The sequence below is a fragment of the Teleopsis dalmanni genome, chromosome 2, assembly GCF_002237135.1.
Source record: "Teleopsis dalmanni isolate 2A chromosome 2, ASM223713v2, whole genome shotgun sequence".
Taxonomy (NCBI): domain Eukaryota; kingdom Metazoa; phylum Arthropoda; class Insecta; order Diptera; family Diopsidae; genus Teleopsis; species Teleopsis dalmanni.
This window is the reverse complement of record NC_051847.1, coordinates 122,798,783-122,814,357: the sequence shown is the minus strand read 5'-3', so window position 1 is coordinate 122,814,357 and position 15,575 is coordinate 122,798,783. Positions and strand designations below refer to the sequence as shown.

The 15,575-nt window shown below is 26.0% G+C and overlaps 1 protein-coding gene across 3 annotated transcripts in view; it reads right to left on the bottom strand.

Moving 5' to 3' along the window:
* Positions 1–15,575, bottom strand: part of LOC119678543 (G protein-activated inward rectifier potassium channel 3-like) — a 43,303-nt gene that overhangs the window by 13,740 nt on the left and 13,988 nt on the right. The window contains exon 1 of one of the 3 annotated variants that reach the window (XM_038090418.1): positions 13,151–13,680. The exons of 1 other annotated variant lie outside the window; for it this stretch is intronic. In XM_038090418.1, coding sequence (XP_037946346.1) covers positions 13,151–13,200 — 50 coding nt within the window. In that variant the 5' untranslated portion in view covers positions 13,201–13,680. Of the gene's footprint in view, positions 1–13,150; positions 13,681–15,575 lie in introns of those variants that run through there. One more of the 3 variants, XM_038090419.1, reaches the window with a different exon arrangement.

Here is a 15,575-nt window from a genome sequence, read left to right as displayed (position 1 = left end):
GTTTATTAATAAAATATTAATATTTATTAAGAAAAATAATTATAGTAATAAATTGATAAGTATTATAGTTACACATTTTTAAATAAATTAAATTAAATTACTCTTTTATATTATATGAATTCAATAAGTTCCCATGAAAACTAATCCCAGGTGTGAATTCCTTTACGTTTATTAATAAAATATTAATATTTATTAAGAAAAATAATTATAGTAATAAATTGATAAGTATTATAGTTACACATTTTTAAATAAATTAAATTAAATTACTCTTTTATATTATATGAATTCAATAAGATCCCATGATAAGGTCGGGGAGTGATGAAAAAATATTTGCATGACACAAATATTTTTAATAAATTCTTCTTATCATTTCAAGAATCAGATTTTAAATACTTTGTGATGAGTTTTCATAAGATAACTATTTTGATAACAGATTTTCAGCTCCAATTATTTAAAATAGAATTATGTTTTATTTAAATTTTTGTTTTTTTTTTTGGTTTTGATAACCCAAGAATGATTTCAATAAAGAAAACAAAATTAGGTTACTTTTACTATATAAACAATCATAATAGCATATTATTAATATATAATATAAAACATAAAGTTTCTATTGTATATACATAGACACATTTACGAGTAGTCAAGTATGCCACTAAATGTCGTGCCTTTTTCTACTGATATGTTCTCATACCCATACTAATGTCTAATACTGTACATATATTGTAATGAACATCATATTGTTTTTGAATGCTCCTAGATAGGTAGATAACATCTCTTCAGATTTGTGATGGTACATTAAATATTATTAGCGTAAATAAGTGTAGGTAAGCAGTAATCATTTGTTTAGATAACCTATTGTACACTAACAGTAAGAGGCGCAAAATTAAGAAATTAAAAAATAATGCCAAGTATTTAATACAGGTTATGTTAGGTTCACAAAATTGTATGCCGCACTTATATTTCATGAATAAAAATAAGTAAACTAAATAAAACATTTGATTACATATAGTTACGATATACACAACATAAACATATATGTTTATAATGCAAGCAATTAATTATTTAAAATATTTGAACTTCGTTATCAGTCAAGTGAATTCTTGAAATGTGAATAAACAGTATAGAAATGGGAATAAATATAAAGTGCAATATCAACAGATAACATAATAATACATATGTAACATATATTATACACATTTTGTTGAAACGTTATAGTGAATTTGTTAAGATGTTTGAAACGCGGTGAAGAGACATCGGACTCAACTAAAGCAAATATGCTTTATATACGTATGCTATTCGTCTTCATCCGATAACGAACACATTAACCACAGCTATACACAATTGAATTAACTATTAAAATTTTGTTGTCATACTTCAGAAACATTCTAATATTAATAAAGCTAGTATTATTATTTGTATTTAAACAATTCTCTAATATTACATAAATGTTTATTACCATTTATTTTTCTTAATAATAAAATAGTAATAATAAAAACAAAAACTTTCTTTTTTTGATTTATCTCATAGCGTTATTAAATTATAAACTATTGCATGCAATAAAATCATTGAAGAGAGCAAATATATAAACAATTTTGTAGTAAACAAACCTTTTAGCTTTAAAAGTGTGTTTTTGTGTTGATAAAAAAACAATAAAATAAGAATACGTAAGAGTTTTCTGTATAAAAATATCTAAAAAACACCGCTGATGTACGCACATCCAGTCATGTCACTAACGCCTACAGGATTTTACTCGTATTTTAACAAATGTGTACATTTATCGAAAGCACGCCTCTAAATTCACAATTTTTTTTGCAATTCTGATAAAATTCTGTTGTTGTTGTATAATTTAACAAATGTTTGTACAATAAAAGTGCATTCAATACAATGTTTATTATATGACACTATATTTTTTATATTTTTAGTATAGTTTAATTTCGACTTTAACCTCATCAACAGTTAAGATATAAAAGTATCTTTGAGTATCGGTTAGTGTGAAATATCTCGCTTTGCTATTAAATATATTATCAGACAATATATAATATACCTGTCAATCACAAGCTATGTATTATTATTATTATTATTATTATTATTATTATTATTATTATTATTATTATTAAACGAAGGGATCGTGCACTGTGACCTAAAAGATCTATTGTTCCCCTTAGTCGGATTAGAGTGTTTCTCGAAGTCCGATTTCTTTAATGCAAGACAGTACAGAGCCTGTCTTTCCTAATCGTGGTTCACAAGCTATGTACCATATTTTCAAAATGTATTCTGAAGTAATAAAGTATGAATCAACATACTTGCCTGCAACATTATATACAGAATGTTTCTCACCAAAATTTTTATAAGATATTTCAAAAACAATATCGTTCACATGCAAGTTTCAAACAAAACTCTAACCGATAAATATCTTTATCCATAGAAATTTAGCATATCTCGCAACCGAATTACTCAATACGTAGTAATTATGTACTTAATGACATATTAATTACTTTTAGAACTGTTGTTTACATTGTTCTTCTCTTTAAGTATAATAAGTAACCATGGAGAATCAATCATTTATTTTTTAACTTAATTTAAATATATGAAATACTTTTTAGACAATACGTTTACACCTCGGAAAATTAAATAATATTTATTGTGATTTAGTTTTAAAAAAATTAATGGTAGTAATCAACATGCATAATCTTTAAAGTAAAGATTTTTTCATTAATCTTAATTTTATGCTCTGTTCAGACACAACTTAATTTCGTAAAAATCTTACTTTCAGCTTCGTTTCAGCGAAATTAAGTTGTTTTTTCTATACAAAATTCAGTTTTTAGGTTAGAACAAAATTAAGAAAAATGGACTTAATTTCGTTGAAACGAAGGCTAAAATTAAGGGACATTTCAAACGCGACTATGCGTAAGATAAATTTTTAGCAAAAAATAAAGTTGAGATAACGAAAAAGTGACATTTTTTTTAAATAAATGTCAGTGACCGTTAATTTTAATTAAAACGGGATAATATTTTGAAAATAGTGCAAACTTTTAAATTTAAATATAGAGAAAAAACTGTAACTGTGTAACTGTTATTAAATTAATATTGAGTAAAAAATAATAATCCACATAACTGAAATCCACTAAAACTAATAAAACTACTAAATGCCATCCTTTATAGTTATAATAATCAACTTTTCCAGATACTTTCCAGATACAAATGGTGTTTGGAGCATGTAATTTATAACATTCGATTTGTAAACAAAAAACATATGATTTCCTTAATTTGGTGCAGTATGAACACTTTCGAAATTAACTTAATTTCATTTTTACGAAATTAACGAAATTTGACTGTCTGAACATGGTATTATCTTTCTACTCAACTTAAATAAATTTTGATACGAAAATATTTAAATTCATTAAATTAATTCTTCCATCACGCCTTCGCATGCTGCAACTTTCATTATTAGAACAAAACGGATCCCAATGTACATACGTATTAGGCACTAATAATACAAATTTCCTGTTAATTCATAATTAAATTTTCATGAATGCAAACAATCTATTTATATATTTAATAATCGAAACATTATTAATAAACAACAATTCTAATGAAAGTGTGATGAATGACTTCCAATTAAGTTTAATTAAAACATATAATTAACAACACTAATATTGAGTAAATATCAATAATAAAATGTTATTAAATTAATTATTTTCATGCGTGAAAATTTAATCAATGGCAGCCACATAAATTATTGCATGCTATAAAAATAATTCATTACCAACGCGAAAGAATAATTGACACATGTGGGATAATCTATATGTGTATATATAAATTGTAAACAAACTAAATGGAATTTTATAAAATCATAAAAAATATTTTTACTGCTAAATCACTGTTTTAATCGAGTTAATAACACATAGATAACATTCTTGAAAAAATTTTTTTATTTTTTTTATGCGTAATAATGACAGTTAAACTATGCAATAAATCAAAAGTAATTAACAATATTTAAAGGGCGGAAATCTGTACAAACATTTTCTATAAATAATAGAAGGCAATTTTTTTGATAGTCTTTCTGGTTAAATAATTTTAGTCAAAATGATATGTAAATATTACGTGTATAATGTAATATTTGTACTAAATAATTGTACTTCAAAGGCGGTATTATTAAATTTAAATCGGAAGTGTGGAAGAACGAAAGTCGTTTATTAAGTGAACTTAATTTTTTTTATAGCAGATAAATGATAATACAATTATAATCATAAATAAGAAGTAAAGGTTGCCGCTAAGAATTTTTAAAATTTAGTTTAATCAACTAATTATATTATTTATATTCTCACACAACTGCCTATCTGCAATCTTAAACATCAAGGTTTCCGCTAATAATTTTTAAAATTAAATTTAAATTAAATCAATTAAATATATTATTTAATATTTTTAATTGCCTACCTCAGTAATTCTTCCAGCCAAGTCGGCTGACTGGAGTGCGTTGCCCGGCAAACCAGCATTGACAAATGACTAAGATTACGTTTGAGTTCAGACATATTTGTTATACTTTTCGGTATTTAATTTAAAACAAAAAATTTCTGTTAAATAAATTTATTTAATATAAACACTTCAAAACATTTAAAAAACAAAATTTTGAACAAAATATTTTCATTATATATTTATACGATGCTTACACATTTTTTTGACGAAGAATTAAGATTTCAATCAAATTTAGGGCTAAAAATATGCCATATTTTTTTAATTTTTATTTTTTAAATTGTAAAATATTAAAAACTTTTATTGTTGCGGTATAAAAGTTTTAATCCCAAATTGAGTTATATTCAATTTATTTCTAAAAAAAACATCACTCTGTACATATTATTAAATTATATTTTTTTTTTGCACTATAAAATTATTGATACTTCATTATTTATTTTATATCCTTAAATATGTGTTTATATATATTTAACTTATATCCATAATATACTATATACTCGTATATATAATTACTTTATCAAAGGTAATGACAAAAACATTCATGTTTTTTTAGGTCACGGTATCTTCAACGTGACAGCAAAAACTCACGAACTTTAAATACTTCAAACTTTCTCTTCTTTGCAAAAAACAATAATATTTTGTCAAAAAAACAAAATTATTTTATATAAAATTAAAACAAATTTAATTTCAGATATACATATATATAGAATATGTATTAATTCCAAATTTTAAATGAAAAATTATTGAAAATTGAATTATTTTTTATTTTTAAAATATTTATTTGCATTTTTGAATCATTTTCCTAATAATACACTATTATATATTTTCAACTGTTAATTTTCTGTATATATTTAATATATTATAATTGAAATTATTTTTTATTTTGTATCGACAAATATCCACTAAACTGTTGCTCATCTTTACAAATACAATACTACAAAGATTCTCATTGTAGCTTTAAGTGCAAATATTGCATTCAAGCAAACTAAAATGCTATAAAGTTTTCATTAGCATATAGTATTATATTATTTTTAAACTGAATTGTTTTAATTTAGTAGGGACAATAACTAAAAATAATCAAAACAAATATTAATGCGAAAATATTATGCAGACTCGCACATATCACAAATGCACGGCTTAATTTTTGCCAAAGGTATTAAAATTTATTAAATGCCTTGTGTCATTGATGTCATTTAACAAATATGTAAACAAAATATGAACAATTGTATTTATATATATATATACATATATTTATATATCTCAGACTCATTAACAAACGCATTAAAGCATGATATAGTTGCCAAATTTTTTAAACTAATTGCAAAGCTCTTCATATTTTTTGAGAATACTATATAAAGCTTATCAATGAAATTAAAAAGTTAATTAAAAAATAAAATTATATGTTTATTTTTTACAAATAATGAAAATTAATTTTTAATCTAATTTTTACTAATATAAAATTCGGCAGTGAAACTACTATGCTGAATAATTGAAATAATTAAATTATAATTATATTTTGGTAATAATAAAAATGAAAACTTATTGAATAGACTGATTACTTGTCTGTACGAGGGCTATGTACCAAATACGTGATAGATTGAATAATTAATGAAACATGGAGAAGAATAATGGATGTGATTCAGATATGTAGTTTTTAAGAAACACATTTATTACATGTGTATTCTAATTATTTTGTATCTTCTGCAAGACCTTTAAATATCTTATATCTTTAAATATAAAATAGTTCATAAAATTTAAAAAAGAAATAAATTTATCAAGTGCAAAAGATAATTTACTTGACACCAGCAAAAAATACAAATGAAGCTCCAAAACTCTAAGTTGCTCATTAATAACAGATCTTCGCTGCCTATAGAGTATAAAGTACTCTTGTAAAACAGCGTCATAAAATCGATATGGGCTTATGGTATCTAGCTATTTTAACTCAGTCAAAAATACAGAAAACAATCACTGCTGCCCCATGGTATTTTAGTAAGTTAGGTATCCACCGAGTTCTACAAATTCCCCTAGTTAAAGCTGAATTTGACAATATAAGAAAAAGATACAATTAAACAAGTTAGGTTTCACTCCTTAGCTCGGAGCTGACCGTTCAGCCATAAATTAAAATTTAATAGCTTCAAGTAAAAAACCCACGCTTCTTTTTATTAATCTGATAATGTTTAACTGCTCTCTTGATAAACCACTCAACATTCATTCCAATAAAATTTCACCCATTGATTTAGATGAGGTCTGTGATATAAGATTTACTTATTTTATTTTATATTAAATAATGTATAGTTAAAATAAAAATTGTAGTATTATGTGATTAGTGATAAGGTATAAAACTCATTATTAGTCTCATTGTAAGAGAAGACCATTAATAAAGGTATAAGCATTTAAAAAGAAAAAAGTGCAGATAGATCTAGTAGACATGAAGAAATCCGGAGTTTCGGAACAAAATTTTAGATAAAATTTAAAAAAAGATAGAAAATAGTACTTCTCCCAAGGTTTAGTAGTATTTAAATCTTTGCTTTCTCATATATATAGTATTCCAAATGACACCTTATAATGACACCCAAATGACAACTTATAATTAGAATTACCTTATAGAAATTGTATTTGCTTGACACATAAAAAAAACTATAAATGAGTTGATTTAGTAATGAGGCCATCATCAAATTCCAAATTTCTAGTTAGGAATTCAAGATCTTTTTTGCAATTAATCGCTTAGTATCTGATTAACCCGTTCATCGGTTTTCATTTTTGGACCATGTGATGCGTCGTCATGTTTATTATTTATTACTACATTCAAAAGTTTTGGACTAGCATTCCACTAATAAAAGTCAATTATTAAATGAATGACAGACTTTTTTTAAATAGTTTCATAAATGCTCCACAATTAGCAAATCAATTACGATAATGTGTTAACTGAGATAGTGTAGATGAATTATTATTTCCAAATAATTAGCAAAAAAAGTCACGTTTTGAAATTCATTGATGACATCAATTAAGAGACTTTTCAAATGGCCCTTGTATAGAAACATGTGACTTCGAATTCGTTTTTACTTAATTTTTTTAACAAAAAAGTCAATGAAATCTATTCATATGGAATAATTAAATTTTTAAATTTTTAAAACAGACTTGTATAAGATACACTGTAAAAATATCAATAAGTTAGAAATCAGTTACTCAGTTGCACATAGAATTAATAAATATTAGTTGAGGTCTAAAACATAAAACATAAAATATAAACATAAATAACATAAATATTCAGTTTACGGTGTGGTGATGCATAAATAAGTTCATTGACAATGAAATATTTTATTTGCATAATAGAACAATTGAATATAATATTCTTCTTCTTATTTGGCACTACAGTCCAGTATGAACCTTGGCCTTCCCCACGATCTGTCTCCATCTATCGCTATCTTCTGCTACTCTCTTCTAGTTCAGTACTCCAATCCTTCTTGCATCACCATACACGTTCTTATCTCATCTTGTTCTTGGCCTACCTCTTCCTATGCCTGGTTGTCATCGGCTTTGCGTTGAATATGCTGTTCGGCTTTCTCTCCGACCCCATTTTTATTACATGAGCAGCCCATTGTAACCTTTGCGACTTAATGTATCTCAGCAGTTCTTTAATTTCAATTTCTTATTTTCGCATAAATTATCAATTATGTGTTTATTTATTTAATATAGGTTAAATTATATTTAAATTGAGTTCATGAAATATGAAATATTTTACTTAGTTCGGATTTAAATTAATTCTATTTGTATTGAGAATATATCTAAAAATATAAAAAATTATTTATTTTTTAATATAAAGAAAATATATAATTGATTACTACAACTGTGAGAAAAGTTCAAAAACATCTACGAATATCTTTTTTTGGCAGACAAGCCAGATGCTGAAAGTCTGACAAAAAACTATAATGTCTCCTTGACTTTTAACAAATAAATAAAGAAAAAAATCTTATATGATGTATCTTAAATACACTTGGCATAGGTAAATTGTTGTTAGAAACAGCGAAACAACAAAAAAAAAACAATCTATAAATATAACATCGACTATATAGACAAAGAGCATATGATCATCTGTGTCAATAGTTCAAATTGATATTAAAGCGAATTATTTATGATATTAATTAAAAATATTTTGTAGCACAGATGTGACAAATATTTTTTGACATGATTTACTAGTGTGATCGTTTCGTAGATTGGCGGTAATCTCAAAAAAAAAATATATATATATTTTCACTCGTCTACCTAAGAATCTTAACAATATAAATATTATTCAAAATAAAGTCTGTTTTTTAATGAAATCAAGTACGAGTGTATGAGTACAAGGACTAGAACGATTTTTCATGGTTTGTGTCAATGAACTCTCAGTTTTTGTTGATTAAATGCATTGAAGACGTTGGGAAAAAAGTGAATAAATATGCTAAGGTGCGATAACATGAATTTCTATATTATATATAACTATACGAATCAAAAATTCTAAACTATTTGATAGGATGGCACTCGTATCTTTCAACACATTAAAAAACAAAGCGAATTATATATTAAAATAAATGTTAAGATTTTTAAGATTTTTTAAATTTATTTATTATCTAGGACTTTTTGTATTAGATTTAAATAGCCAATTAAATTGATTAAAGTAGTTTTGAACTTCTTACAATATTTTCTTCAAAAGAACTCTTCAAAATCAATTTATATTTTATACCTTAATATTCTTAACAGATCCCTTGTCATTCCTTGTCATTAACCTATTCATTACAAAAAAACTTCGCTTTGAGATAACTTTCGTATTCTACGAGTATTATAGGCAATTTTCAGAGCATACATCATATTGTAAGAATAGTAGAGCAAGTCCATTTATTTCGGAGAAGAATTCAAAATCGTGCAGTAAGACAAGATCAATGTTTGTAGAATTAAAACCTGAAAGTTGCCAAGTTTCAATTGTGCACTATCAGTTTTGAATCAAACGACTTGAAAAAGTCTACCAAAATTTGAAGACTAACTTAGAAATCCGATATCATACATTAAAGATATCAGAAAAAGATTGTCGTACGAGCCACGGGTTACCATTTTTTTGGCACACGATCTGGAAACTAACACCAAAATTTAAGTTCAGTTTTCCGCTTTAGCTTTACACTTCTCTTACAAACCTTTTCATTTGCAGCTAAATGCAATCTGAAATAAAATATTTACTTCAAATAATTTTTGAGTTATTTAAAGTTTTCGATCATTTGAAATACTAGTCGACTTTGTACAAAACTCACTCTACGGTTTCTTGATAAATTGTATAATGTAATTAATAATTTATCAAATGGTTTTGCAATAAACTAAGCTTGCAGACTTAATATAGTCTATGAGTATTGACGTTGAATAATCTCTTAGTTTTTAAGCCAGAGGAATGATAATTGATAAACATATTTGTCACTATGACAAGCTGTATCTATAACTATACATACTTAACTATATATAATTACTATATTATGGGATTTACTACGAAGAGAAAACACCCTTTTTTCAAATTTATTAACAGTTTTTGTAAAAATTATTATAGTTTGTTTTTATTTATCAATACCATATTTTTGGGACAATGCTTTTAACTAAAAAAATGCGTCTAATAACCACTTTTTCTTGAGCTACCTGCAGCTTTTTTCAACAACAACGCACAATTTCACAAGAGCGCTTTACTGGAATAAGAAAACGGTGCGTGATAGATAAAACATTTTTATACCTGACATGTCTCCATCTAGCCCAGCCTTGATCTGGGCCAGGAGGAAGTCACTGGGTCGAAAACTACTCTCCCCTTCTGACATTAGAAGATCCTCTACGGCTGGCATTCTGGCTTTCATTCGAAAGGCGGAATGTCTTCTATTCGGTTAGAGTCTGTTGCAGCACAGAAGATCAATCATGGTCGCAGAATTCAAATTTACAAAAGATATATTTTTTAATAAAAAATATATCAATTACTTTTCTATATAGAAGAGTCACTATGACACAGTCGCTATATATATGTATGTTAGAATGAGTATAATAAAATTGTCGAGAAACGTTTAATGAGGGTTGTAAAGTTATACTTATGTTAATAGTATTATTATATTTATAGTTTAAAATGTTTATAAATCAACATTTAAATCATTTTTTTTAAGTATATGTTCCTCTTATAGTATTTATATATATAAATATATATTCTATAATAAATATACATATATTCCCATATAATTTACTTTCTTTACGCTAATTTTTGAAATGAACAATGTGTATTATATATATTTTATCAAGTTATTAATATAAAACTTTTATTAAAAATCATATATACAGATTTAATCTTTTAATTTGTTTGTGCTTAATTTGTTTATTAATTATTTTAAATAAATTTTATTTTTATTTTCTTCTTGCCTGCTAAAATTAATTTTTAATTTCCTGAAATGCTTTCATATTCAGATTGTTAATTACAGTAGATATCACTGACAGTTATTGCTTTATATTTGAGTGACGTCAGGTGGCGTTCTACGATAAGACATATCAAAATGTCTGTTTGATAAGTGGGCCAATAAATAAATTTTGCCATAAGGAATTCCCTTAGACATTTTGCTCTAAGTTAAATATTTAGCCAGAAATGTATTATCTACATATAGATGTTGTATTGTATTTTGATAGTAGCTAAATATCTTTTTGGTTTACTTCTAAGTTGCCGTATTGTACTGTTGCTATGTTAATTGGGTACCGAGATATTTTTTTGAGATCGTGAATATATGCAAAGATTACGCTTAAATTTATAACGATAAATTCACAATTATATATATAGAATTATCTTGCGGAATTGACACTAAAGAAACTCTGATTTCTTACATGAAAAATCTTTTTGATTTTTAAATGAACAGCTTATCGGTAGAATGTATTTTATATATACACAAAAAAGAGAAGAGTTTTAAAAAGTTATAGCGACGTTTTTCTAGAACAAATATTAAAAAAGAATTATGTTAACCAGTCCACAAAGGTTCCAAATATTTTAAAAAGGAATTGAACCAGAAAGTCTCTCTATATACGCAACTATAGGAACAAATATAAGATTTTATATATTATAATTGTGTTTATATATATATATGTGTAGATCATATTTGTATAGTCTTGTATCTACATAAAGATTTTGTATGTATATAATAAAAAATTTTTAATGTATCAAAAATAATAAATAAGAAAGTATAAAATGTAATAATATTATGATAATTACATGAAGTCTTAAATGAGAACTTCATCACTAAAATATTCCCAACACTCTTTAATTATTCAATTGAAAGTACAAAAAACAAATATATATATTTGATATAGACATATATATAAAGATATATAATTTTTAATATTACATATATATATCTTCAAATCAATATTAAAAAAATTCTAGTTGTTCAAGAGCTGGACTAAAAACATAACAATCGTTAGTTCGTAAAAGTATTTATTCAAATGGAAATATATATATTATATAGGTATATATATTTTGGAAAAATTATATATTGATTCGTTGGGATAATAAAAGTGTAAATCTTCTTTTACACAATGTAAGTTGAACAGATTGTGTTTCGGAAGTCGCAACAAGAATATTAAAAATTAAAATGTGCATATATGGATCATTATTCACAATGACCCAGTGAGCTTACATCTTCAAATTTAACAACAGAGTGCCTGGTTCTTAGTATAATAAGTAAATGTAATATAAAAGTATACGTATGAATGTTTGGAGAAAGTTGCTTATATCAATAATATTCAACCTTGCGAATAAACTGATTATACGTGCAGAAGACATTCTCGAATTCGAAGAAGAGCCTATAATGGCCTATCAATCTTCGAGACATAATAATTTCTAATGAGATTCTACCGTCAACCAGTAAGAACATCAGCAGAGAAGTTACGTTAGATTGAATATGAAGAGTATGAAAAGTATAATCTTAGAAAAAAAAAATAGGTTTTATATTCCAATAATATACAAATAGGGTTGGAAAAGCGAAAAAAAATATGACAATCATCTGCATAGCAATTTTTTTAAGATCTATTTCATATCTTCATCTACCTGTAGAAGTTAGAATTATAAAAGTCATTCGTCTATTAGTTCTAAATAATCTATTTTTGTTTCCGAATGTGTGTAACCAAGGGCAGCGATTGTTGACATTTTTAGACATTTGCTTGTCAAACTACAAAAATTATTTCAGTTCGTTTGAATTCGAATGTCTGGGAGAATATCATTCTCTATGTTAATTATTTGTTTATTTTTTCTATTGTGAACATATAAATAGCAGCTCACGTGAAAATAATTTAATACGCGTTAGGTTAATATCTACTATGGTCGCAATGCTCTGTTTAACTGTGAGCTTAAATGCAATAGCCTGCTTTCCAAAAATTCTTCTAATACTATATATCGCTTATTAAACATTATACAAATATGTAGTTAAAAATTAATCTCTAAATTGAATATGATTTTTTTATGCCACCAGATGTTATGTACTAAAGCCGGTTAATTTTCATGATGGAGAGCATGAATCATAAATTTGTTAATAACGAAAACTTATACTTTTTTAATGTTAATTAATTGTAATTTTTTATTTGAATATACATATAAATTTTAATTTCACAATCAAGAATTAAGTTATTAATGTATCTCCGAGATACTCACTCATACATTGCATCCACGAGATCTCGTTCCCAAGTTACTAGACGTTTCATCGTGCTCCTGATTGTTTTCGTTGTTTGTGAAGTAATTGTAGCTATTTTGTTGTTTTTTATAATTATTTGTTGATTTTCCGTTTTCGTTTGGTTGTTTGTAATTATTGTTGTTATATTATTTTTATATTATTATTGTTGCTATTATACTGTGTTAATTACTTTTTTAACACAACACTAAAAAACACAGTAACTTTTCCCTACAACGTTTTGTGAAGTGGCGCGAAATCAATGAACAGAGAACACAGTAAAAATGAAAAGTACTTCACTTGCTATTAGCACCTGTCAGTCAATGGAAACCTGCAACCTTGTCTGGAACAATGTTGTCGTAGCACTGGCAATAACCTTGAATTAGAACCCAGTACACAAAGGTGCCCACTGTTTGCTCGCTCAGCTTGCTTTACAGATAATTTGATGGATTTTTGAAGCGATAAACACAAATGAATTTTGCTTTACAACACGTAATATAATTAAAAATTTTATTTTTTATTTAAATTTTCATATATTTTTTATATATTTTATATTTTTTGTAATGCAAATAATACTGCTTAGAATAAATGATTGTGTAGATTTTGTAAATTTTATCTGCCAATTAAATGGTAGATACTTGTTTAAAAATGCGTTCTTTTTGCGGTGGGAAAAGCAAATATAGTTTTGATTTTGAAAAACTCGAAAGATATCATACTATAACACCGGAAGTAGCTAATTTTGATATATACAACACTAGAGAGCAGTAGTTTTGTTTTTGTTTATTTTACTTATTATTCCAACTTTAATTTTTTTAATTATTCTTATGTTAATTTTTATTTGTAATTATAGTAATTATTTTTAACAATATTTACACCATTTGCACAACAATTGATATCAGCAAATTTCCTCTTTATATGTAAAATTTTTTGTAATTAAATTTAAATTGAATACTGATATCAAAATAAATTTTGCATGTAAACTGCACTTAAATCAATTGGCAAATGTCAACTGTATCTTTACATATGATGAACACTCAAGAGTAAATTTCGCTTACATACTCGTATAATAAAAATGCAGAAGCAAATTGCAACTTTTTTCGTATCTCGTAGCTCTTCACTCGCGCAATTACAATTTCTTTCTTCGAAGACTCTACACGTTCGACATGAGACGTTTACCACAAAACTGAATTTCGTCTTCTACATGTTCGATACTTTTATTGTCAAAATGGTTTTTTTCACCCGACACAAAGTACAAATTTTTCATACAAATACCAACATGAAACAAAACTACAAACACTACCACAAATACCACTACAATAATTTATTTAACCACTAAATTAAATGCCCGATACCAGTTAATGATAACTTCAATACTATTCAAAATTTCATTTTAAAATAAATACAACAACATCAACAACAATATCAACAACATCAACAACTACAACAACAAACCGGTATCAGAATATATATCACTCCATTGGTAGGTGTGCTTGCAGATATCAGTCCCCATATGTGGCATACTATATGGTATAAGTGTGCGCTAATACTCTTATAAATTTATGAGTACGGGTATCTTTTCTGTATACAAATTTCAATTAAAAGTAAGCAGTTGACTTTATTATGAAACCCAGCTGTCAATATTTTAAACAAATATAAGCAGTTGTTACCGACTCCACATCACTTCTCACATTGGCCATAAAAGTATTTATCATTTAATCAACTTTGTGAAACCGCTGAATTAAAAATTTCATGATTAGTATTCATTAGCAGCATATTATTCATGATAAAAATATATATGATATATGCAATTTAAAGCGAATGTGATATAAAAGATATAATCAATAAAGATAATACAATATACCTATAAGGTGACAATATACGGTGTAAAGTTCATACAGTGTCAAAGCAAATAACGTCGTCAAAATCCTTCAGATCTACAGACACATTCTGAGTACACTATAATTTTAAACCTAACTAGTGATATTAAGAAACTATTCGTATAGTCATATCATATAGTGTAAACCTTTCACGCACGATTGATCTTAAAACACCGACTCAATTGAGTAGAGAATCACTTTATTAAATACACATATATACAATAAACACTTGCACAAGCGCACAAACCGTCATGTAGCCAAAGGAGAAGCTTGAGTGGCTCAAACCCCCTTCAAATCAAACCAATGTGATATATGTATGTACACATTGATATCGATGATAGAATGTGGTGGAACCGAACATAAATTACGATATAGAACATTGTTGCGTTAGTTAAGGTTTTAAAATTATAATTCAAATACAGTTAAGGAAATAATTTTCCGGCAAAGAGCTCTCACAACAAAATTTTGACCATGACGGGCGGAATGTACTTGCAATCGATATTATTCCATATAAAGTGATTCCCTTTAAATA